We start from the raw sequence: 27225 nt of genomic DNA on the forward strand, positions 1-27225 counted from the left end.
GCACTCATTCTTCACACAGGGTGTACAAAATCTTATGAGTTTGTCAGCTGTCGTAACAACATGAGCAGTTCTTTCTTTAACTTTGTTTCATTTTGTATGTAGTACACAACGGTCCCAATTCACCATCAACCTGCTTTTCCACTTCAAACTCATAAAAACTCTTAAACTTTCTAAGTTCATTGCAACGACAAGCACTGGGGCAACTTGATTCAAATTCAAGCACATATGTCACTGTCATATGTAAGCAGCAGCTATTTGTGAAAGAGATGCTGAGACGCAGCAGCTTGCAAGCACAAAAGATGAGTAGAAAACTATTTTCCTCTTAAACTTTTACTTTTCTTTTGCTTTACAGCCACTAATCTTATTATATTTCATTGGGACTTTATTTGATAGACCTAGAAAATTATTTTTTTACAAATAACAATAAAAAAGGTTTACAGGGTCATGAGCCATGGACCTCTGCATCTCCTCCAAATAATCTACGGATCTCTTGGCTACTTGATCAATACTCTAGAATGTTGTTCAGCTCAAATTTATGAAATTTTATGTTTTTCTCAAAAATTCCCCAAATAATTTTGACCGTGGTAGTTTTGGGGTTTCGCAAAACATTGTGTGCAAGGTAAATTAATGTAAGAATCCAAAATAAAATATAGGATGTTTGGAAAAGCTGCATTGAAAAATTTACTCGTTTAACAGCATTTGAGAAAGTTTTTGAAAAAAGCTTAAAAGTTTCACATGGGGGCTAATAATTTTGACCTGAAATAAAAATACAAACAGGTGGAGTAATTATTTCTGAGGGCAGTTTATGACAAATTTAGTACTCTTGAGAAGAAAAAAAAGTAGAAAATGTAAGTTGTTCTCCCATTTCAATTTTATGCTCCACTTTGTTCTGACCCATTTCATGAAATCTCCATAAAATACATTCAGATTTTTGGCTCTTATGGCACAAAATGTGAGAAAGTTCATTGAATACTTTTGGAAGGCAATGTAATACCAGATGCAGAACAGATTTTGTGGCTTAGATCCAGAGTTTCCGAACACTTTATACACCTAATCTCACTAACTAAATGTCTTAGATGGAAAAAAACAACAACATTTGGAACAGCCACCTTTGTAATTGTCTGCATATGTCTCAGTAACACAAATTGCCTCTGGACTTTCCCAACCTCCCTTCTCCTACCTGTGGCATCCTCCCCAGCCCTGCTCCCCCGCCTACAGCCACTATAGGCAGTCCTGTTTGTGCAGAGACAAACTCCAGCATGGGGGCCAAGGGACCCCAAGCCGTCGGAGGGGGCCTCTCCTCTTCGTAAACCAGACCCTGCAGGGGCCTCGCCGCTAACAACTCACACAGCTGGGACAGCACCGTCTTAGGGCTGCTGTCATTCACCTGAGAGATGAAGGGAGGGATGAAGAAGGGGGAGAAAACAGGAGACAAGTAGAGTTGGCCATCCAGGACAGGGAGTGTTGACAGTGTGTCATTTATATTGAAGGTGTCTGTAGCATGTATGACATGTTTCACTAACAATACAAGATATAGTCAGCGAATGGAGGCTGACACCTGCTCATTCAGCGGGCCTTATACAACAGGAATGTGCTGCTCATTCAGCTCAATAAGTATGAATAATGGATTGTTATTCTCCACCTTGAAGAAAGGCTGAGTGAGCAGAGGACACAGTGTCTAACCTGAAGCCAGATGACGTTAGCAGAGCCCCACTGGGTGACCACGCTCTCCCCCAGGGAGCCGTATACCCGTCCGAAGCCGGGGTAGAGCACCCTTCCCCCCGGCCCCGCCACCGCTGCCTCTGCCTGCACCGTGGCACCGGCGTGGATCACGGCAATGTTGAAGTTCATCACGGCCCCTGCATCACGCTCCCGCGGGCTCGGCCGGAGCAGGAGGTGGGGGGATGCGTCCACCAGACCTGCCCACTCTGCCAGGACCAATAGGAGAGAGAGAGTAGGTATGGCGACCATGGCAACCTGCCGAGGGGGGGAGGCAGATATATATCGCACTTAGAGAGGGTGCCTGAAAACAGAGAAACAGCAAGGAGAAAAGAGAAATGAGGTAAACCATAGGAATAAATCAAGAGGAGAAAAGATTAAAGTCTTTCTTTTTATATGATGCCCAATACATAGAACATCACATCAGAGAGAATAAAGATGTCTGAAGAAGGAAGCAGAAAGACACAGAAAGAGAGGTGTTCTCAGAGTTGGGAGGAAAAAACTGGTGAGAGATAGCATGCAGGTCAAACTGTGTAAGAAACACTTAATCTAATTATGGGATAAAAAGGGTTAGCATTGGTTTGGCCAAAAAAAATGACAAGGAATATGGGAAAGCAGGATGTGTGTGTGCGTGTGGAGGGGAGCAGGGGCCAATGGAGGGACTGGAAGAAAGCAAGTCAGGGAGAAGATGAAATGGGTGCTATTTAGGCTGCAGGCTGAGAAACAACAATATGAGGAGAAATAGAAACATGCTGTTAGAGTAACAGAGGGGGAGGGATTTAATAGCAGACAGAGACAAAGATGGGGGCGGAAGTAGTTACTGTGCTGCATAAATGATAACAATTAAGATCACTTTAAACACATTCATCCTCACATAGAGGCATGCATACACATAGGGAAAGTTTAGCATTTTATTTTAAAGATTTTGTGGCACTAGTGGCCTTTATTTGTCAATTATTGGGCAGGAAAGAGGGTTAGAGAGAAAAGGGAGACTTTCAGGTAATGGTGGGAGAGAGTCTACCCAGGACAGGTGCACTGAGAAGTGACAGCCTCAGTACACCCTGCACCCACTCTACCAACTCAGTTCAGGATTTTTGAAATCAGGTTGTGTTAAAATGCTTTGCAAGGTAACATGCAACCAGAAACAAAAAACTCATTAGGTCTTCATTTAATACAAATGCAAATTAGTTATTAATAGTTCAATTATATAGTCAAAGCTAAATATGGTCCGCTATGACGATCTTCCATTCTGATAATGTGGAACTTTTCCAGTCACAGCAACAATTTGACAGAGAAGTAGGGCATCGTGAAAATCAATAGAGTTTATCTATACCACTGTTATTGTTGCTTTTTACTACTTCCAATAGTTACGTTGACTGGAGATGCTTTATATTTTCAGAGCAGTGATCTTTTGTCTCGGAAAAGCAACAACAATGGCCCTGAACATGGAAGTCTGTCTGCATCAGTCTGGGCTTGTCAAACATCCCGAGTTATGTTTTCAATATGGCTGCCGCTGAGTGTATAATACGATGTTATGAAAGTTGAGAGTGAAAAACATTCTTAGCACTTCAGTTGTTTCATGTATTGTTAAACCAGTTACACACAAATTGCCGAGAAAACTGAACAACTACTCATTATTTTCTTTCGGTGTTTGAATGTGTAAAAGCTAGCAAAATATATTGCTTATTGCTAATGTGTAATTACACATGAATAAATTGCTAATTTTTCTTTTTCTCAATTTACAGTACAAACCAGGGGTAAAGCTTCAGGGGGGGCTAGGAGGGCGGTGGGCCTAGAGGAGGCCCGGATGGGAGGCAGAATATGACTTCAAGGATAAAACCCTTTATCACGTCTGATGAGAGCTGGAGAAAGCGGGCTCCTGTTGACTATGGTGCATGTAGGATTATATAATAAGGTGCCCCAGTAGATTATATAGTAGGCTGCCCCAGTCATTGTTGACTCACGGTTGCTAAAAACTTTACAAGACCGACTAATTTTAGTGATGTAGTGGGTGTAAAATATTGAATAAAATGTTGTGCTACATGACTTTCTTTATTTTCATTATTACATTTAACTTTATGACACACAAAATTACAAGTGGATCGTCCATATTGTCTTCAAGTGTATTCTGGGTAAAGCTTGTCACCAGCTGTGTACCAACGTCATCATCAGTCACTTGGCAACAGATGACAAACTAGCTAGAGCATTTTTACGGACTAAGTTAACATGAGTGGAAAACCATGGAAAAACTGGACGCATATTTTGTTCCTCGTCTTGGAGATGAACCGGACTTTTTTGTTGGCAGCGATTCAGACCCGCCAAAACTGCCAGTCCAGCGAAGGAGCTGGACAACTTACAGGCAGCAATTCACAAAGTTTGAGTTAACTGTAGACTGAAGTAGCACTGGAAGAGCATCTTCCAGATCGTTCAGTTTGTGTGAACGGTGGTCCGCACCGAGTTACAAACATCCGGAGGGGCACGTGATGCTGCGACACGCTGAGCATTCGGCGCGAGCCTCTGTGTACCCGCTTCAAAGCGCGCTGCTACGTGCTCGGTTCAAAGAGTCAACCAGGCTTCAGGCTCTGAGTTGAAATGTTAAAATGATCCGATCGCTATCCTCGGTTCTGAACTAATTTGAATTTATGTTGTTTCATCATTAGTGACCAGTAGCTTGATGTTTCTGTTGTTCTCTTGGTTTGTTGTACTTCATGTCAGATGGATTTCAGAATGACATAGTCGCTCTCTGTGGTGGTGAAACTTGTACACTCTGCTGTTGAGGGGCATGTCTATGTTGTAAAGTTAAATTATCAGGAGCTTTATTATTTGGGTATAAAGGGCCGGGTCATTAGCCCCACCCCCCCGGCCTGACTTGTTCTGCTAGTGGTACAAACACTGTAAACGCATGTCATTCACTGAGCTCTAACTTACAAGACAAATTGAATGCATTAAGAGTCAACCTTTTTCATCCCCAATACCTCAATCATGTTTGGCTGTAAGTGATTTTGCTTCGCAGCAACTGAAAATTTAAACACTTTACAAACCACCCTAAAATTTTCAACTTTGACATCTGCTGTCACTTCTAAAACACTAAAACACTGCAGCTTACCCCTGATCTTAATTATCATGTCTCATCAGACTTACAAGTAGACACTTATGTATAAGGTGTGTAATTTGTTGTTGGCTTTTTTCTTGTTAATTTTTACTCTAAGTCAATGACATTTGATTTGTTCTCATGAATTATATGCATCCAAGCTGCCCTTTATGTTTTTAAGTTTGGGCATCCTAGCCATGTCCCATTTGTAAATGAGAAGTTGTTCTCACATTTTTTCTTGTTAAACGGCCTCTAGATGCACAGACACACAAATCATTCATAAATAATAAAATTTGCCGAAACTAGAAGGCTACAAGCGATAAAAATAAAGAGGCAGTTAGAACCATAAAAACCAGTTCTTTTTCTGTAATTACACTTTTACAGTCATATTCATGTTTAGCTTAGGCATTTTTTGCTCTGTTCACCACTGCACCTATATATAGTGGTACATACCGGAAATGTTCATTTTAACCCACAAGAAAACAGGACCATTCCTGCAAATGGTGGTTCAGTGACAGAAGAAACTTAATTTGGAGGAGCCACCAAAAACTTTGCGTGCGTGCTTCTTTAACTGCCAACAGAAAAGCCCAGAGGGTAAATCCTCACCTCATGTTGTGCTTTGGGTGTGACAGGCCTTATCGTAAGGACTACTGAGAGCACATCAGATATAATTTTCCATGATATCAAGATCTTTTCATCCTTGACTGCTTCTAAAACTAGCACAGAAAAAATGTCACACAATTAATGTGCTCTCAGCAGATTTAAAAGTCTCACAGAATTACTCAAATTAAATTAGTTTTTGAAGCTTCATATTGTTTCAGCTGCATAACTGCATGATCTCCCTGGTTCTGTAATACAGGAGCAGCCAGCTTTCAGTATTTGTTCTGACAATGACTGATGATGCGTGGCATTAAGGCACTAACTGGGCTCTACCTCTGCTTTGAAGGACACATTTCACCCAAACTCCCTAAAGATTTTCTCCCCTCTCTTTTTTTAAGCATGTGAACAAAGACAGATGTAAAAAAGAAAATTTTCATCACATTTTGATAAAAACACTAATCCTTATCATATATGAAAAGTTATGTTCCAAAATGCAAGAACCTACTTTGTAAGCGCATATTGTGTGTGGAGGAGTTATGATTATTTTTTTTAGCAGCATCCACCCAAGCTATGTTTTTATGTCTGAGCAGGTTTGTGGGCACACTAATGGACGGTGTGAGTAGGCATGAACCAAACAGGATCTGTCACAGCTAATAATGCCAAAACATCAACCTTACACGTTCAGTGCCAATTCTAGTTTTGACACAGTGTGTGCCGCAATTCCATGTTATGCAGATTTATGTGCTGCCGGAATGCTTGCAGATGTAAACACTCTGCTTTTATCTTCGGGTGAACATTATTTAGAAAGGACAAAGGATGATGTGACCCAGAGCAACATTAACATGAGAAAGCAGTCCTTTTAGCGGTTCTCGGTTCAGAGCCTGAGTAATGATTGCGTCATCCACTAGTTTGTTTACAGTTATTTTGTTCGGTCTTATTCATCAACCAATAAACGACTAAGAACAGATATCATTCTCAGCCCCACAGACATTTTTACACCGACAGGCTGTTAACTAGACTGCTTTATTTATTTGGAGTAAATTCTTGCTTTTATGTTTATATCATTGTGATGCCCTTGTCTGTCATAGGAGCTATATGACTCAATTTCACTTACATACTTATTGATTTTAGATCTATATTGCGCCATCGTTTTTTCATAAACGTACATCGATGAACGTAAATGATCAATTTAAACTAGAATGAAGTTAATTGAAAACAAAATGTCACCACAGAACACCTACACCAACAAAGTCTTACAAAATACCCCAAATTACAGCAATGATCCCAGCAGTCTCTCTTAGCCAGACAGCACCCAGCATGTATTAATACCTCACAAAGGACACAGCTCATCTTCCCATTGTTGAGGCTCAGACTTGTACCACTGCATCCTCATGCTTCCTGACAACAGTATAAAAATCTTCTCATTTATCCCTGTGTGTTTTAATATAAATTATTCTTGTTTTCTATGGTAAGCAGCTAAAATCATCCCCCTTTCTGTCTTGACCACAGGAATTCATTATACTAATTGTTTAACAAGTGTCAAAATTTGTTCTCTAAGATAAAGTGGTGAAATTTTGCCTTTGAACAAAATACAATTAATCTTATCCCTCCAACAGTCCCAGGAGGGGCCAAGTGAACCTCCTCTTTCATACACCGTCTCTGAGGGGTCAAACTGACTCAACTTGGACTTTTACAATTTTTTTATTTTATGTTTATCTTTTTTTGTGGTTCAGGAACTGTAAGTGTACTGAAAAATGACCAGCCTGTCCTGCCACCTGGTCAGTGCACCTCCAAATGTTTGCAACTGAAAGCAGATTGCGTTCCAACTTTCAATAAAAACGAACTATTTAGAAGGTATTTTTGCAGGTCGGGTCTGCCTGTATTTATATCATCCCTCTATGATGGCTAATTTTCATATAATAGTGCACAAAGGTATGTGTCAAGCATAAAAGGTATGTGTCAAGCACACTGCTTGCACGGATCTTGCGCTTCCACACAAACCTCTTAAATCGCGACTATAATCCAGCCTTTATTAGTGCATAGGAACAGATTTGCATCAGAAGTTTTTAGACGGTCTTAGCTTCTCCATAGGTTATACGAGGAGGACTCTAAATGAAGAATCCAGGAGTTATCTGGTGCACAAGCTTTTCACAAAACCTCCCTTCAAACATCCTAAACTATCCATTTAAAGACTTTGAATAAACATTTGCAAGTTCAGGGCAGCACTATGCTTTGAAAGAAGCTGAACGACAGAGGGATGTGAGGGTTAATGCAGTATGCACAAACACCCCGTAACAGCTACACAGAGATAATGACTACCTAAGACATAGCAAGGTTAATATGTGAGACACACACACAAAACACAGCACATCATTTTCAATTTATTTCTTGTGCCAACCGGCCTCCCTCCCTTTTCCTATTTTTTCTCACTTTTCTCCCCGCTCCCTCTGGCTCCCTGTATTCCTCATCTCTTCTCCCAATTTTCATGGCTTCAGGTAACAGACACAATTGTATTGATTAACAGAGGCCTGCTGACTGACATAACATTCCCTACAAAGTCACTCTCCTGCATATTCCCTTTCCTTCCTCTTTCTGTGTTTTCCGCTCTGTCTTCATCCGACTCTTCTCTCACTGTGTCACACTCTGCCAATTCTTTGACCCTGATCAGTCTTTTCGACAGAAAAGAAGGCAGGAAAAAACGGAAACAAGAGGGTAAAGGGGTGGGTGAAGCTGGAACAAAAACTGACTGGAGGAATGAAAGATGGGGACAAGAGGGAGTCGTGGACTGAATAGAAATGAAAAGTACTGTAAATACAGGCGGTGTGAGTTAAGGTGGACTGATTGAGCGGAGGCAAAAAAAAGAGGGAAAATGGAGCTGTAGGTGGTATAAAATATGGTCGGGGATCAAGAGGAAAGAAAATATTGATTGGTGGGATGTGCATACGTGTTTGGCCTAAACAAATAAAGTATCAAGCCGCCTGCTTTGAGTGACAGGACCCAGGAGGAGTGTGGGGGCGTGTTTGTGTGTGTGTGTGACAATAGGGGAAAGAAAAAAAAGAAGGTTGAATATGGGACAGCGGAAAGATACGAGTAGGAAGAACGTATGGGGGTGTGTGGAAAGATTGGGAGATAAAGACTTCTTACTGGAAAAGAATGAATAAAATAATAAACAAAAGGAAGAAAAACAACAAAGGCTTTGGTGTTTTTTCACTCCTTTCTTCTTCCACCATAAGAAAGATGTTGCATCAAAAAACAAAAAAAAGACAGTTAAAAAAATAAATAAGGGAGCCAGAGATAAAGCCGCTGCAGAAATATGGCTCGTTTGGTGGAGATGTTTTCTGCTGAAACAAGCTCTGAGCCATTAGCTGTTAGGCCTGTCAGTGCTTCTCTCTCATGAGATGTTTACACTGCACTCCTCAACCAGTGGGAGCTATTCTATAAAAGTTAGTCCTTCTGGAAGTGTCAGCATTGCAGTACTTTATACCTACTTCTCCTGCAGTGTGCCTCATACCTGCTATCACAGAGGGCTCTCACTGTGTCACATCTCACTGAACAAAGTCACAAAGGGCTCTCACTGTGTCACATCTCACTGAACAAAGTGCAAATAGATTACAGTTAAATACTCATCGAAATATGTGCTACTATAATGCTCACTGTCTGTGAAGTTCTGCAAAGCAAATAAAAAAAAAAGCATGGAATAGGAGCCCTTACACATAGAGGGGGAAAAGAAGGGCGGGGGTAAGAGAATAATGTTTTATTTGAGTTGCAACCATAAATGAATTCTTTGTTGAAATGCAAATGTGCTCATTTTAGTGTTTTTCTCTCCCTCTGACTCTAAAAATGATTCTCTCCAGTGCAGAAAGCCTCTTCTGAGCTGTAAAATATATTGTGAGAAGGGCAGCCTTGGGAAAAGCTAAAGGGAAGTCTTACTTGAAATCCATTAATCAGAAGGTGCATGGATTTCCCTATTAAAGCAAGAGAAGTAGAGAATTTAATGCTGTAGAAAAGACAGTACTTCATGAGGATCGGCGATTTGGAAAATTATTCATACCTCCCAACCTTTTCTACGTTTCACTTTACAACTACAAGCTTCCCCACATTATATTGGGGTTTTATCTAATAGAACTACGGAAAGTTAGATCTAATTGTGAAAGGGAAGGAAAAGGATGAGAATTTTTTATTTTCTTTCCAAATAAAAAGCAGCCAAATTGCATGGACGATATCAAACTCCAACCATGGTTATTGTGTTGCTGGAAATGAGCCTCTGTCTTATTCTCAAGTCTTTCGGAGCCAACAGGTCTGCTTTCAGGATTGTCCTATATTTAGCCTCATCCATCTTCTCATTAACTCTGAACATTTTCCAGGCACCTGTTAAAAACCCATCATCCCCCAGCATAATGCTGCCATCACTATGTGGCACAGTGATTATTGTTTCCAACTTCTAAGGCAATTGTACAGTTTTACTTAAATTTTTTGTTTGGAAAATATAATTCATCTTTTACCTTACACTTAGGCAACTATTTGTTTTCCCTTTATCACATACAGGGTATGAATACTATATCTCACTTGGAGAATACCTTATCACCTGATTATCAATAGTTTACATTCATGCTTTTCTTGAAAGTTGGAAGGTGTCTAAAGAATATGTTGACTTTTTAAATTACTCAGTTATTTTAACAGGCATCTTGCCCATCTGGAATTTATTTTTAATGTGCCTATTTAGTTTTCATTTTATTAAATCAGGAAAGTAGCATTTAAAGCACTTCTGAATCCAGAGAACATGCTTGTGACTGTTATAAGGACTAAAATTATCTTTAATAATATTTACTTAAAAACCTAAGAGCTGAAATATTCTTAGTCTGGGACAGACAACTAATCAAGAAGATGAGAGAGAAACAGCCACACAGGCAGACTCCTCATTGCCTGACTGAGCAGCCAGCCAGCACTTGACAATCATCATGCATCTTATCATCTTCCCGACTTACGCCGCATAATATGCTCACTTTGATTACAAATGATTACATATAGAAAGTAATGACCAGAGTGTGTGCAGCTAACTCAAAAGCTCTGCCACTAGCCTGAAAAATAATAAAACAAGTTAGCAGCTTTGGCGATAGGAAGATGAGCTAGAATCATCTGCATGTAAATAAATCAATTAAATCATCAATCAATTAATCAATCAATTTAATCATCAATTAAAGCAATGCAGTAAAAGGTTTTGCTCTGGAATGTTTATCAAGGGACGTTTGGAAATGAAACATTTAAATTTACTGCAGAAGAAATTACATGCAAGTAAAAACATATATCTACATATTTTTGCAATTGTTTACACTACAGCTCGGTCCAAATCATACTTATAACCATGCAACTAAAATAAACTACAACAGACTGCAGTCATTGTTGATAAGTATTCAAGAAGGGGACTGAGGCTGTGGAAAACTGTGCTATAATATGGTGGAGGTCATCAAATTTTAAGATACATCTTTTTGTGCAAGTATGCTTACTGTGAGCATACAAGCACAGATCAACAACTGAAATAAACACAGATGGAGCAGAGATTAGAAGGCTGCTGTAAATACAGAGACAAAGAAAAGGCTCATCAGGTGAAAGCTTTCTCATACAGCCAAATTTAGAAATCTCTTATACTGTCAGCTTTCCACAGTTATTCACACTTTGGTATAATTTATGATAATTGTAAAAAGCAAGCGAGATGGTTTACTGTATGCCCACATACACTGCCAGTTGTTACGTTAACATTAGGGAAAAAGTGAGCATACATTGGTGTTTTCTCCCTCTTGACCCTGAAGCATTTGGTTATACATGCACAGCCTTTATTAGTTCATAACAAACCTGGTTCTGTGTAGAAATTTAATTCCCCCTCTTGTAAAAGCTTAAGTTAACATAGCTTCACTTTTTGCAAAGCCAAAGTCAATTTCTCCAGCTACAACAAGGCCATACTACTGCCAGACCTACAAAATTACAGAAATAGAAATCTATGTGACAATACAAAAATCAACATATCATGCCCTGATTTAAAGTCCTTCAAAAACAGATTAGGAAATAAAAGTCATTGACATCTATCAGCTTAGAAAGGGATAAAGTCAGTGTTCATTATTCCAAAACAGGAAACAAACAAGCAAAAATGGCATATATGGCAGAGGAGTAGGGCAAAAATCACAGTTGGCCAAAAATAACACAAAGTCTTACATTTGCAGGAAAACATATCGATTTTCCCCAAGACATCTTGGAAAATATGACAAAAATGAAACTTGCAGGAATGTGTACATTCTGTTACCTCTGCTGTAAGGTTGAGAAACAGAAGCGTCTTTCCTACCAAACGTGATTATCTGAAGATCCTTTGCTGCTTCAGGAACTGGGCAACATAGTGTAATTGTTGAGGAGAAGTCAAACTCTGAAGGTTAAGCATGTTTGGGTTATGTAGCAGTCCAACACTCACATGTCATCTGTGAATGGTTGAAAAAAGGAAGGTTTGATGTGGCCTAGTCAAAATCTGGACTTATATCAAATAAAGATGATGCATACTCTTACAGCAATATTGTTTGTGTCTTGCAATTTTATGATATAAATGACAATTTAGCATCTTTCTTTTCTTCTGATACAGTAACATCATCAGACTGAGCTCCAGCTAATCCAGGCTCCAGGATTTTTGGGTTAGATTGTAAATTAGAGACATAATACATTCACCACCATCAGTGCCAGTGCTATGAAATGTACACGTTTCACAAAAGCCATAGTAATGACTTGAGGTCCTACCTAAACTTATGTAGTGCTATGCAAGCATTCTGTCTGCGCTGATAAAAATTCCCTCCCTCAGGTTTCACCTACTTTCAGATAAATTCATTTTCTTTTACATTTATATAGAGAACTAAGCTTTCAGCCTCAGAGGGTCAGCTGATTATTAGGTATCGAAAAACAAAATGGTAACGTCATTGCAAAGAGTACGTTAATATGTTCTGGTGTCTCAATGAAAACTTTTCATCTTTCATCCAAATGCACATGCTTATATAAACCTTAATAAATTACAAACCAACATCTCTAAACACATGAGTATCAAGATCAGAATCAGTGTGACAGCAGTGTTAGAAACAGAAGGGAAATTATGTGTGAAATGCACTTTAGAAGTACCACACGAATAGCAAGATGACGGAATAAACAGCTGGATTTAACTCTAAGAGAGTCGAAGGTTGTACTTGTGTGCACTAATTACACTGTCAAAGACCCGCATCAAAGCTGACTGGGTCTCAAAAATCAATCCTGTCAACCTGCAAGGTAGCTCTAACCTGTGGGGGTTTGTGTTTCGGAATAAATATCTTCCAATGGTAGTGTGTACTTAGCAGCCTTTTAGCTACAAGTAAATTTTTTTTAAAGAATATTTACGTGTATGAGCTTTTTATTTTTCAGTTCACCAGAAAAAGCTCTACAGTTGCTTCTCTTCTGAACTGATTCTCTTTTCATCTGTGACAAGTTTCTCGGTTCTGGTCCACATTACCGCCGCATCCCATTTTTGCCATAAATTGAGCCTCATTTAGCGCTTCTGGACTAAAGTGTATTTTCCTTATGTGCAGCTCCATGTACTTGGGGTGAAAACAACCACAAAGCAGAAAGCACAATGAAGAACAGCAAGGAGAAGGTTATTGTAGATAATGATTGTGGTAGCTCATCATATAACAGCAGACAAAATCTTTCCAAAAAGAAATTTCTCCGGCTCCAAGCAGCTTGAATCTGTCAGATCTGTGTGGCAGAGGGGTTTTTTTCACCCACAAACTATACAGCTAAGCATTTTTCTTTTCTGCTGAAGAAAATGAAACAAAAAGGCTTTTTTCTGCTATAATTCCTGCCTGTTGCATGAACAAAAGCTGTGCAACTTCCTGAGCAGCAGGTGGGAATGAGAGGATAAAGAGACTGAGCCATGCAAGATTACAGTTCGGGAACACTGAACACAATTGAAGTTACATCGAGACCAATTTAACGCTCAAAGGGTTGTGTTCCACGCGATAAATGTCTAATTATGTAAAATAAAAATAGAGATTTGGTTTTAGGAGTTAAATGTCAAAGAGGCAGTTGTGCAGATATTAGAAATGAGAAAATGTAATGTAAATTTTAAAGGTCTTGCTCAGCAGGACTGATTAACTTTTTTGTGGAAAATAAAACAACAGAAAAATATAATAAACAACGCAAGTTTAATGTTAGCTGTTAGAGAAACATTTAGATGTGCTTCTGATTGTTATTCCTTCTTTCATAACACAATAGATTAAGGCTACTGCAATAAAATTTTAATCTTTCAATATTTTTAAGTATTAAGTACTGATACACCTTTTTTAATACACTTTGTTATATAAAATTCCAGAAATTGAGAGTTTCTTGGACAGACCAACATAGAGTCATGTATTCTGAATTTGAAAAAGAAAATCGGTTCTCGTCTTTTTACAGATAAAACAGGAAAAATTTGTTCTGTCTGAGTCAAGACATTTTATAATCAACATTCCATGCAATTACATCTGTAAGTCATTTGGGGTATTTTTCTTGCAGGGTTTCCCTGCATTTAGCTCCTTCAATTTACCAATCAAATCTGACCAGCTTCTCTGTCTTTGCTGAAGAGCAGAATTCCCGCAGCTGCCACATCCAACTGTTACGTTAAACTTCTCCAAAACTTTTTTCTTGGAATGTGTTTTTCTTGGTCTTTATGATGCAGTCTGAGGCCTTCACAAAAGAAGCTCCATGTACACTCGCATTGCGTTACACACTTGTGAACACTGTTTTCTTATCAGGTGACACTGGAAGGCAATTGGTTGCACTAGATTTTATGTAGGGATATAAGAGCAAATGGCAGTTTGAATATATTGAAGTTTGGGATTTGACAAAATGAAAAAAAAAGTGCAAGTTATTAATATTCTTTTGTAATGCTGTAAGAATCATTATTAGAGGCGGCGTCAGCAGGTTGACCATGTTCTTTCTGAACTGAGACTTGATTTGACACATACATCACAGGTTATTGACCATAACACAGTGTTCCTGCTGTAATTACCCCAGTACTAGTCTGAGAGAAGGTAATGACGTTTTACTCATGTAAACAAGTCACTTGTCAACATGTTAAACACGATTCTGTGTGGAACACAACGGCGGACTTACAGAGCTTTATCAACCAATATCCACAAGCTCTGCACCATTGGCTCTGATATGTGTTGAGAGAACAACCCTGGGTTTTAAATCAGCTGCTTTGCTCCCTCTGATTTAAAAAAGAAAAATAAAAAGGAAAAACTTGGAGACCCTTTGGTTCAAAAGCATAAAATAAGGAAGCTCCATGTAGCAGTTGGTCGATTTCTAAACTCTTGACTCATCAGAATACATCTCCAAATAATGGCATGTTTAGACGTACAGTGTGACAATGAATATACAACAGTTACTACTCAGAAAATATTTCACTTAGAGACTGAGCGCAGAGTTTAATATGGACACGAAGCCTCATCAGTTATGTTCTCCTCATATGGGTTATATTTACTCTAAGCTGTTCAGTTTTCTCCAACAATCCAACAAATATGTCTATCAGATTAATTGGAGGTTTTAAAGACCTGTTTTGTGTTAAACTAACGCCGTGTCTGGCTTATAACCAGCCTCTCGGTCATTAAGCGCTGGAGAAAGGCACTAGATTCACAAATGTCATAGCAAATTTCTCATTGTTGTGTTGAATGTATAATGGAAGTTAGTTCTCCTTCCAAAGCAAGTATTAAAAAATTATGTTTAAAAAAAATTATAATGTCCATCATGTCATAGAAGTGGGTTTCTGAAAGAAACTGTTATTTGTCCTTAATATTTATGGTTTCATTGTTATTTCCCAATTTCATGCTTCTAGTGATGCTCTAAAATAGGATTAACAATTAGTTTCAATTCCATTATTTTCAGCTTTCAACAAGCAAATGTGTTTCCAAATACAAAGATGCAAAATACAAGCTGCCTGTTGGAACCACAGATTTGTTTTCAGAGGTCCCAGTGTAGAACCAGAGCCACCATTGTTAATTGTTCAGAGCTAAAACTGCATGTTTACAGGGAGCTATGTTTCTGAATTTTTCTCTTAACATATACGTAGCTTGGAGCTTAAATCATATCGCTCTATTTTGTTATGATTTTTATAAACTGTAAATGGCCTGCTTCATATTACATTCAGTCATTCACACACACATTCACACGCTGATGGTGGCAAGATACTGGATAGTAGCCATAGCTGCCCTGGGGCAGTCTGACAGAGAGAGGCAGAGTTATAAAGACTTTTCTAGTTCTTGTTAAAAGAACAGCAAAAAAAAAACACATCAGTTTAACTGAATGCTAATGCATAATTATCTATGGTATATATGTTTGTAGAAGTAGGTTAAAGTATTAACATTTTATACTGACCTGCTGTGTTTGTTAAAGAGAGGCTATCATGCAAAATAAAAATGTTGGAGCTTTATATTATGTAATAATATTTCTTCATCAAAACCATACTCAGAATGTTACTTTGATTCTTTCATGCATGTTGTAGGGTCTGTGGCAGCCACTCAGATGTGCCTTAGAGCCTGCTCCTGCAATACGTCGCCTATTTCCACAAACTTTGTTTTGGAGCTGCAGTCTCCAGCTGAGCTCCCCAACCCCACACCGCTCCTCCAGACTAGCAGCTGCAGCACTTAGCAAATACCAGGTGGAACTGTGCATCTGGTGAGCTTGTCATATGATCTACATATCAGTGTAACACTCCTAAGAACAATGTTAAAGGCTAAATGAAGAATAAATGTTCTGATGACTTGATGAAGGTGCAGTTTTGGAAAGAGCAAGAGAGACAAAAGCACAATTTCAAGGTTTTAGATTGTTAAAAAAATGTAAGTCATGTTTGACATATACAGCAATTTTATAACAACATAAGGTAACATAGTTACTTAATTGTGCTGCAAAATGGCACTATGTGCCTGGAAAATAAATAACACCGCCCTTTTAAATATAATCCCCATATAATCATTCCATAAAATCATCTTAATTGTTTGACTTTATTTGCTGCATTTAAATCCTGCTTATTACATCCATCAAGTAATACTAAATGTAAACTATTTACTGTCTTGTTAGTAAAATTATGTATTTAGGTACAATAAAAATGCATTTACAGCGTTGTAGTGCTTAGCCAGCCATGAGGCTGATGTTGAGAAACAAAACAAACATGGCGCTCTCACAGGAATTTCATTGTATAAATCAATGACAGAAAACTCTTAATATTGAATCCACTGGTAAAAACTGGTGTATTTCACTAAGCAATGACAAGCAAGTTAAATCACAGTAAACTATATTGGCTTAAAATAGACAGATTTACAATTGATGGTAAATTTATACATTTTTCTTGGACCATAAAACTAAAAGGAGGATTAGCAATCGTCTGTTTAACGTTCTTGTGCTTAATGTTTCATTGGTTTCTTTAATATCTTGTTATTCAACAAAATATTTTTCTACGATTGATAGTTGCTGTCTTGAACACACAAACAGAGCTGTGATGCAGACTTTTCTGTCTCGTGAAAACATTTATTAAAAGGCTGAGTGTTGCTCCTGATGAAGAAGCCAAAGTTGTTTGATTTGCATTCTATTATTTTGTAAGTCTACCTTTTATTTAACAGTGTTTGTCATGAAAGAACCAGAGGAATAATGTTTGGCCATGCATTTTCAAAGGAGAATCTTGTTTGCTACACAGCTTGGCAGTAGTGGAGCCATTACATGTTCTGTCAAACTCAAGAGAATGCTATCTTCTTGTCCAAGAGCTGCTGGGTACAATCAGATTTAGCCCAGCAGAGCTTCACTTATTTTCTTAGACAATGCTTAGGGAAAAGATTACTCTCATACAATATTTGTCAGCTTTGCTGGCATATGCAAAACTATCTGCAGATCTGTTTTGTTTGTTGTACTGGAAAAATAATTACTATCTAGTGTCTCCTCCCACAAATTACTTCTTCTTCTTCTGAGAAATGCTGTCCAACATAGAGACTGATGCTGATGTTCCCAGATCACTTGTTTCAATTGTGGAATAATTATAAGAGTTACAATGTTAAAAACCTGAATGTAGATGGTCTCTGCAGGGTCTTTGGGGGAATCCAGCACACCCTCCAAACCGTGTGAAAGCTCCACCACTGTTTTGAACAACAACACATTTCCTTGAACAGATTGTGGTGGGTTATTATTGTGGTGGCAGCAGTGACAGCTGCCATGATATGTGGCTTGCACACATCGTCATGTATTGTTCATCAGACAATTTGAAGCAGAGCTGGCCTTGTGCCAAGGCTACAACCTCATCACATCCACACGCGGCTGCCAGTGCTTTAACTAATTCATTGTAAGGCTTTTGCAGACATTGCATATGCGCTGCGTCCTGGTTCTACTCTGCCTGCTAGGACAAGGATCTCAAAAAGCAACAAACAATCTGCAATCTTCACGTTAAGTAGTGCTATAAAGAGAACCTTTTCACTGAGAGCGTAGCTTACCTGTGGTTAGAACTACACGTACCTCCGAAAGCTTTCCTGACATAGCAAACAGAATCACAGTTTGAAAAATCAAGTTGTCTTTGACAATATTTCAGCTTTTCTGAGCTGAAATATTTCAGCAAAAACACATCAAATATGAAAGGGACAATACTTTTTAACATAAATCTACATGAAATAGAAATATTCAAACACTCTTCCATCCAAAAACTTTACTTTTTTCCATGTGAAACTGCAAATTCAGCTCCTATCTGATGGCTGTGAAGGAAACGTTTGGCATTTCAAGTTTGTTTGGGGAGGAGCTGCAGTCCCACGCTAAATGTGTCATTCAGATATTCAAACAAAAACCTACATCTCTGCCTTTCAATTGCGCTTTGTTTGCAGACATCCAATTATGTTCAGTCATCGTCAGGAATAAGTCATGCAAATGACACGTAAATAAACACGCTCTCTTTTTGTTGTTTAGTTGGTTAATGTGAATGTTCTTCCTCTCCTTTCTTCCAGCACTTGAAAAAATAAACTGTCCTCGCTTCGAGCTCTGAAACACTAAAGCCAATGTTATTACAAGAACCACCAAAGAGACCCAAAACCTGCAGATATAGCCACTAAGGACAAAATGAAATTGATTCTTGCTGGCAGTGTGATGTTAGGAAAAACAATCAGATCACCACTACCTGCTTTGCTGTACATGCTTGAGCATAACGAGGACATGAGGTGACTGAGAAGGAGCAAATCCCAAAAGGATAAAATAAATAAATAAATAAAATGGGTAGAAATCAGTTGCTGGCATCCACGGTTGTCTGCATCCCCTTTACACCGAGCTCCAGTGGAGGCAGAGCGATAGCGCTTTGCATCGTCTCTGCTGATGAAACGCGTACGGGGAGAGGGGCTTGTGCGGTTTGGAGTGTGTGCAGTTGCAGAGGTGCAGTGTTCAGCGTTGTGTTTAGCCTCTGTCCAAGCTCTGCTGGTTCATTCCATGCTGTCATGCAGAGTAATGGACCTGTTCCGTGCTGCCTGTGGCACGAGCAGCACTGAATCAGCCTGGGCAGCTTCACACAACAACACAAAACCACTGAAAAATGATGCATTTTAATATATAGCCCACTAAAACCATTAGAAGGAATTACAGCACCATGCCACAGAGCCTCTAACATCATAGACTGAACTTCTCCCTTTTTATTTGCCCATGTTTATGACTACAGCAAGCATGACAATACATTTTTTTTGTGTGTGCGTGTGTGTGACTACACTAAAAGGTAAGATGAAGTGCCAGCACAGCGCGGTCCTCGACACACACAGATGAGTGAATGGCTGCAAGTGTGTGACATGGGGAGTAAGACGACAGTGTATGGGAGTGAGGAACGAATAGAAGAGTGCAGCTGGAGCTCAATGCTCCTTGTGTTAATTGGCTCATACTTCAATCACAGCCACTGGAGTGTGTCCTCTCTGACGGAACAGATCCTCTTTCTCCCTTTCCCAAGCTTTCTCCCTCTCCGTCATGCTACACTTGTTCATCCACTTTTCCTGCATACACACACACACAGAGACGCACACGTGGACACCCCTGCGGGCATACTTTCTCATTCTCCTAAGTTCGATTTGTGTATTTTTCCCCATCGTTCATTCATTCATTCATACAGACCCTGCATCACCTCGCTCTGCAGCATCTCAGCCTAACACCTCGTCCCGTGTTTTCCTCCTTGCTCTTCTTCATTCACTTCTTCCACACAAGTCCTATGCCTCTTTCACTCCCGACTTCCTCCCATCCTCCTTCCCTCCCCAACTTGCTTCCCCTCTTTCATTTCTCCCTCCCTATCGCGCTCCTTCTCCCTCTTTGATCCCTGTTGAGTAGAAGAGCCACCAGGCAGGCGAGCGGCTCTTGTTCCCATTGTGCAAAGTGATCGGCAAGCAGCACAGCGTGCAGCAGGCAGTTCAGGGCTCTGTGTGCTTCTGCTGCATGGCTGTAAATACCAGTAGTAAAGCTTGCCGCCGCAGCAAGCACCGCTTCCCCCGGACTTGATGGCCGAGGCCATCATAAGCCATTTAAATGACAAATGATGGAGCCATCTATCAAAGCAAGTGGCAATCAAACCAAGCGGGGAACGGAAATGCACAATATTTTCAAATTACACATGGCACAGGCTAAAAATCAGATTAGAGCCTGATGGTTTTGTGGGGGAAATTTTTATCTCTAGATCATATATATTGAGTATGTGGAAGACAAACTGTGGCTCTCAAATTTAAGAGTACTTCATTTTATAAATACATTTTTAAAAAAAAAAAAGAAGAAATCATAGCGATTATGTATTTTACATTATTGACACATACACACACACCCCCACACACACACACACCCCTCATTTTTGGTCGTAAACATGCGGTAAAAGGGTGGCATTGATTTGTGCTGAGACAGAACGGGACTTCAGCCAGCTGTAGTAGTGATGACACCTGACAGTACACCCAAACAGGAAATGTGTCACACACACACTTAATTTCATCTCACGATATCTTTGGTTTCACAATGTCGTCCTAATATTTTAAAACTCGCCTGTGTGCGTGTGGTACTCTGAGTTTGATTGGTGATGTATGAATGACCTGGTAAGGTTTAGAGATGTGTTTTTTTAGGTACTCTACAGTGTATGACCAATTAACGTTTTTATGCAAGAGGCTTTGCTTTGTGGTCTTAACACCAACCTCAACATTTCTTCTTCCTATTTTTTAACAACTGCTTTTATCCGACTCATTTACCTTAACTAATTGGAAATGTTTCTCATCCTATTTTCATTACATACTTTCTCCATATTCCTCTTTACAACCATTCTTCATCCCACACCTAACTTTTTCATCCTTTTTATGGCTCCCTCTCATCATCCCATTCATATTCTCGATTGGTACAACCGCTCTGGGTCTCTTTCCTTTGTCTTATGCTTCATTCTGACCAATTTTCATCCCCTCTTCATCCCTCTCTTTCTCATCATCCATTTTTATCCAACTCTTTTCCCTGATCTTTTTGCTGACCCTCTTCATTCCTCTCCTTTATCTTATCCCTCTTGATAATGTCTTTTTATCCCACCTATGTCCTTTATGACTCTTTATGACCTCTCATCACACCTTTATTTCTTCTGATGCCTTCTCTAACATAGAAATGATCATCATCCCACTCAACCTGCTCATCTGATTTTGCAACTCTTTTTTATCCCACTCTTCCCTCTTATCCCTCTTTTGACCCCTTTTATCCAACTTATACTCCTAATTTTTGACAACTCTCCCTCATCTTCTCTCTCTTTCTTCATATTCCTCTCTAAATCCTTTAATATTCCATCCATCCCTCGCTTCTTTATCTTCTTCATTTATTGTAAGGTTGTTCTGTATTCTATCTGTTTAAAAGTCTTAAGGAACATGTAATTTGTGATGTCTAAAGTTGCTTCAACAACAGTAAGTTAATTTACTACATAATTCCACCTTATTTAACATCCATTTAATTTATTTGTGTTTCCAGCGTTCTAAGATTGGGAGTTCTTGAGTCGGTAAAAATTTTTGTTCACTGAGTCAGGACTCTTACTCGGAAGAACACTTAATCTTGTCTCCTTTTTGATTAAATCCCGCAAAGCAAAATTGTTGTACGAGCGCTTTCCTTACAAGCTTGGAAGACACACTTGGCGTTATTGTTTGTATTTGCATTGTTCCTGGAAAAAAGTCAAAAGCACAAAGTTGTTTTTAAGACGTAGTCTCCAGTTGTCCTTTTTTTATGTTTTGCAAACCTTTTGCAGGAACAAAATGAAACAGTCACTGTGACATCTCACTTTGGTGTGTCTTCACAGCAAAGCAGTATTTTATTCTGGCATTCTGGCCTTTTACTTCCATGTGGCCATATGAAATGCCTTCCACTCTGCATGTTCAGGGTTTCTTTTTTTTCTGGTTTACTGTATTCTGATAAGAGACAATGCCAATTAATTAGGCTTCACTTTTTTTATGTAGAGATGATTACGCACATTTCTCTCTCTGCTCCTTGGATTGATGGAAATTAATTGAAGCAAAACACTGGATTATGATGTGTTTTTTTTTCTCTCAAAAACTTATCACCGTGTCACTGAGAGTCTTTCTAGCATGCCAGACATAAAAACATTGAGATACCCCTTACTGATTATTATTACTTAAATATTTGACATTATCCATAACTCATCTTTCTAACTCTCGGCACCCAGCACAGACTATAATTACCCAAGTGGAGATGAGAGTGTTTAATTTTGCACCATTATAACTCTGCACTGTCCAGTAATTGCAGTAATGCTCAAGAATGAACTCGTCTGATGCGTTTAGAAAAATTACCCATTAAAAACGAAACCCGACTAGTTGTTTCCGTCTGCTTTGATCTGCAGCTCAGGCCTCTTGAACTATTTTATATGTACAGCTGTGTGCATGCATTGTCCTCCAAGCCTCTATCACTCATTTAATCCTCGGGACATCGGTAGCGTGCACACACACAGACCGCATGAATAAAATCAATTTGTGTATGAATGATGCACAGGAATATTTCCCTGCTGCTTCTATTTTATCTTCACTCTCCCTTCCCTCACACACCCATTCGACATCTACTACAAATGGTTTACTACCTTCATGAATGTTCTCACATAAATATCAGTAAGGTCAAGCTTTCATGTGGAAAGGTCGCAGTCTGGGAATCATGCAGCAAGGATTGATATAACAGAGTACATGTTTTTATTTCAGTCGGCCAAACGGGCCTGTACTAATTTGACGTGAGTGAATGAAAACAGCTTTGTAAGGAGGCTTTACAGTTTTCATGCACGCTGCCAATTCTAGAATAAATGCTGCTATGAAGCCAGCCAAGGAGCAAGAATATTTAATTTTCTCACTTTGACACCTGACATACCGTACAGTAGAGACTGCCGCACTCCTCCCAGGCCGTCTACTATGCCGACGGAAAATTGCACCAAATTATCTGCTCAATGTATCTTATTTTCTGTAGTCCCCCCCACCCCAATGCTTTGTTGAAATTTTCTCACAATGCACAGCCTGAGGGATTATGTTATTAGGTTTATTTTTTAGATGGAATAAATTCCTGCTCAACCTTTTACAGGCATCCAAAAACTCTTAAGGATTTTGGTATGAGGGGAAACAGCCTCAGTATCGAATCACTACCAATGCGGCCGAGTCATATAGGAAAGGGCCACGCTTTTCATTCTCATAACATACAGTGCAAGCATGAATCAAATGCTTGGCTGATTTAACAAGCTCTGAGATTGAACACAGAAACAAATTAGATGAAAATGTCTCAGCAGATCTGATGAGCCAGAGGAAGTACATCTCAAAGTAATAAGAATTTATTGGAATCATATTAAAGTACTGGGAAAAAAGAAATCCGCCCCTTTCTGTGCTGGCCCTGTAGCTGCAAAGTTACTGCTGTTTCTGTGCTCTGTTTGCATCACAGCTTCCATTAATTCCCTCATTGATTGGCCAGACACTGGGATCACCTAGCCAGATCTAAATCAGTCACTAATTAAAAGAGTGAGATGAAAAGCAGCCGACAGTGCAGCCCTTCAGGACCTATAAGGTGAAACATTCTGTAACAACTCAAAACGAAGCTGCTTAAGACTCTCCCAGCAAGCTCTGCATAGTAATGATTTGCAATCTTATTCTGAGGATAAACAGATTAAACTGGTGGAAAACCTCAGCTGAGAACTATTGTGTCTTTGTGCAGCCAGGTGTGCTCACAAACAAGTTGGCATTTAAGTATAGAGGCGGCTGAGTAAAAGACCTTCATTTACACAGATAAAATTAACTCACTTTTTAATTGACACATTTTAGAGGAAGAAAAGCTCAGTTGTAACAATAGAGTGGGGTTTCTAAGCTGCATTCACAGCACATCTGGCCCAGCCCCCGCTCATAATCAAAGGTGCTAGTGACACTTCTGTCAGCCTGTCCTATAAACACTGGTAGATAACTTTGGCACAGTGTACTTCCAAGCTGACAGGATCCCAACAGGAGGAGAGGATACTGAGGACCCAGACCAGTGAAGGATTTTATTTTTTTATTTTTTTCGGATAATTGTTAAGCACATGAGATGGTGAGGGGTTGGTGAAGGGAGGGATGTCAGCTCCCCTCTGAATAATCCTCACATCACCAAATCAATTAGCTCCTTAATCTTATGATGTTTTTTTCAAAGCAATGAATATTAAATGTCCGCTTTCTTCTTCCTTTACTTTTTATAACTTGACACACTGAGCTGCAGCATCTCATCAGGCAGTCACTGGGCAGCAAGTGACAGCCACAACTTTTTACGCTGATACCGTGCAGAACTTAAATCATGGAAAGCAGGGAAAGAAATGGCTCATGCCAGGAGATACGAGATATTTTTGACAGCTATGATTTCACTTTTTTAGAGGAAACAACAGCACAAATAGCAGCACTGCTGCTGACAGTTACTTCAAATTAATAACCCGTACAAACAAGTCATTCAGGTTATTAAAAGCAAACCTTTCACTGTTTGTCAGCGTCTAATTTGTCTGTTTACTAAATCAATAAATGATAAATGATCAGGTCTAATGTGATTCATCTGGTCGGCATTAGTAGTTAACTAAGACATGAATGATGACTCAACATTACCAAGCTGCTGAAATTAAACAAAAGGCCAACATCACACTTGAGGATGAAAAGTGATTGCTCACACACAGTATGCTCTGATGAAAAAAAAAAAAACTCTTGAAGAGGCATTTATAATCACGGAACATTTACAACTTTTGTCACATTAACACCACAAATGTGGTGTAAAGTATGTAGCATCACTGCTCAGTTCATTATTTGGAAATTGAGGGAGTCTGGCACAACAACAAAAAAACATCAAGACATGTCCATCAAGAAAAACTGACAGGCTGAGTAAGAACAACATTAATCAGAGAAGAAGTAAAAAGGCCCACAGTAACGCTAAAGCAGCTGCACATAGAAAGAGGTCAGGTAGGAGAATCTGTCATTTCACAAATCTGTTTTCATGCACAAATAAGTAAAAGCCACTGTTGAAAGAAGATCATTAAATGTCCCAAACTCTAAGAATTATAGGGAACATAGGACACATTTATTTAAGTTTATTTGATAGGAACAGACACACAATAGCATAGCATGGGACTGAATAAAGCAACAGTCCCATGTCTGTATCATAGTGCAAATAGCATAAGCTAATTTACAGCAGCACGTGTCCTTAGAGGGGATATTATAAATAGTATATTTAAGATACTACTAAGTGAAGGAAGATGCTCTGGTGGTTAATTCACCAAAATAACAGGACAGCAAGCCTAAACTTAGAACCAGAAGTAAGATGAATGGTTTAAATCAAAGCATATTCATATATTAGAATGGCCCAGTCAAAGTCTAGTTGTAAAGCCAATATGGCAATGGGGGGAAATTAATGTTCACAGACACTATGCATTTGTATAAATGAGCTTGATTTGTTTTACAATCAAAAATGGTCAAAATGTTCAGGGTCTGTTCAGGGTGAAAAATATGTTCTTTTTCTTTCAGTTCAGAATTATGCACTATTTTGTGATGTGCTATAAAACCTCAATGAAATACACTGATGTTTGTGATTGTTATGTGCCAAAATGGAAGAAAAAAAAAATCGAGTGGTGTGAATACTTTTGTGAAGCACTGTACGCTGGCAGAGCTGTAAACAGATGACTTATTATTTGGATGAAGATGAGACGGAACATTCTGTGCCAGCAACTGTTTTCCGTGTTATTTGCTATCACTGCTCAGTGCAAAATATGTGAATGAGTGTTTCTGTTTCCCAAAGCGAGTACCAAGAGCTTACTCATATAACAAAAACCATGTGATGGCTAACTCTGACTAGGTTACGTAACAATCAGCCTGATGAGTGTGATCAGCCCCAGATTAAGGTCAGGATCATTTCTTGGCTCATTTGGATACATTAATATGAACAGTAATGACACAATTTTCATGCAAATATTTCAAGTAACTAATTAATGCTTCAGTGTGAAAAAAGAAGTAGCTCAAATAAAAAAAATGTTAAACAACTCAATCACAACCAGCATAGGAGCCTATTGTGCTCTTCGGTGTCAGAAAGGCTGTCAGTAATTACAGAGCTACTTTTAGCATCTGATTCACACACAAGAGTCAAGCACAACAAACAAGCCCAGCAACATCTATCTTTATCAGACTGTTTTTCATCTCTGTGCCCCTCCCCGCCGCTCTCCCTTCTTCCCAAAAAATGAAACTATCATTCACACTGTAGAGAACATCCTGTGCAAGTTTCATGCACCTGTTTTGCATCTGTACCAGCTGCTTACTTGTGTTTTTTTTTTTTTTGAAAGACTTTTACAATCAAATTTGAAAGATACGTAATGCAAAGCTTCTTCTACTCTTTTTAAGAGGGTGTCATTCTACACAGAACCTAAGGGACTTTAACAGTGCCTTACAAAAATATCCATACTTTATAAATTTTGCCATATTATAACCAAAAACATAGTTGTAGATGTGAGATTTTTACATGATTGGTCAACGCAAATAGTGATACTTAAGAAGTGGAAGGGAAAAATTTTTTTTTTGAAAAGTGTGGTATTCATTTGCATTAAGGCCCTTTAGCCAACAATTTGCAGAAACACCTTCTGCTGCAATTATAGCTTTAGAAACTATTACTTGTGGTGAATCTCCACTCTAGTCTGAAGTAAAGTGATAGTTGGACCTCAGAGTACACGCTGACCAACTTCACTGCAAAAACACAATATCTTACTAAGTATCTTTGGCCTAGTTTCTATTGCAAATATCTTTGTATTCTTGAAATAAGACAAAACTAACAAATTTTCAGTAGATATTAACCTGTTTTAAGTAAATTATGTCATCATTTTTTTAAGTACTAGTTCTACCGACAGATTATTTAACTCATAAGACATTTTCTCCCATGTTATAAGTGAAATAGTCTGCCAGTGGACCTAGTAATTTTCATCAAATTGCTGACTGTAAGCAAGCTCCAATATCTTGCTGAAAAGTTTCTCGTAAATTAGTTTTGTCTCATTTCAAGTGTGCTAAGATATTTGCACTAAAAACTACTGTTCCTTGTTCCTGCTGAAGAAAAGCATGCCCCAAGGCATGATGCTGCCAATACCACATTTCAGAAAAGATCTGGTATGTTAAGGGTGTTAATTTTGCATTTTGCATTCATGTCTAAATCGCTATAATGTTTGCTGTGTCCTCTTGGCTTATGGTAATCTCATGTGTCGCGTCACTTTTCTACAGAGGTCAGATTTGTGTCAACACTCTCTTACCTGGCATTTGGTTCTC

The 27225-nt window shown here is 38.9% G+C and overlaps 1 protein-coding gene and 1 long non-coding RNA gene across 4 annotated transcripts in view; one reads left to right on the forward strand and one right to left on the reverse strand.

The window, feature by feature from the left end:
* The window catches only part of grin2db (glutamate receptor, ionotropic, N-methyl D-aspartate 2D, b), a 98077-nt gene that overhangs the window by 59683 nt on the left and 11169 nt on the right, over positions 1–27225 (reverse strand). For 2 of the 3 annotated variants that reach the window (XR_004338767.1, XM_032559084.1), the window contains exons 2-3: positions 1684–2023; positions 1181–1387 (exon numbers count right to left, since the gene is read on the reverse strand). Coding sequence is in view for 2 of the 3 variants with exons in the window: in XM_032559084.1 (XP_032414975.1) it covers positions 1181–1387; positions 1684–1971 (495 nt within the window). In the remaining variant the exon portion in view is untranslated. The remainder of the gene's footprint in view (positions 1–1180; positions 1388–1683; positions 2024–27225) is intronic. The other variant, XM_032559085.1, reaches the window with a different exon arrangement.
* Positions 15236–26939, forward strand: LOC116717597 (uncharacterized). The gene is made up of 3 exons (XR_004338768.1): positions 15236–15247; positions 24878–24883; positions 26799–26939. It is a non-coding gene; the product is annotated as an uncharacterized LOC116717597 (long non-coding RNA).

The sequence above is a fragment of the Xiphophorus hellerii genome, chromosome 3 (assembly GCF_003331165.1).
Source record: "Xiphophorus hellerii strain 12219 chromosome 3, Xiphophorus_hellerii-4.1, whole genome shotgun sequence".
NCBI classification, from domain to species: domain Eukaryota; kingdom Metazoa; phylum Chordata; class Actinopteri; order Cyprinodontiformes; family Poeciliidae; genus Xiphophorus; species Xiphophorus hellerii.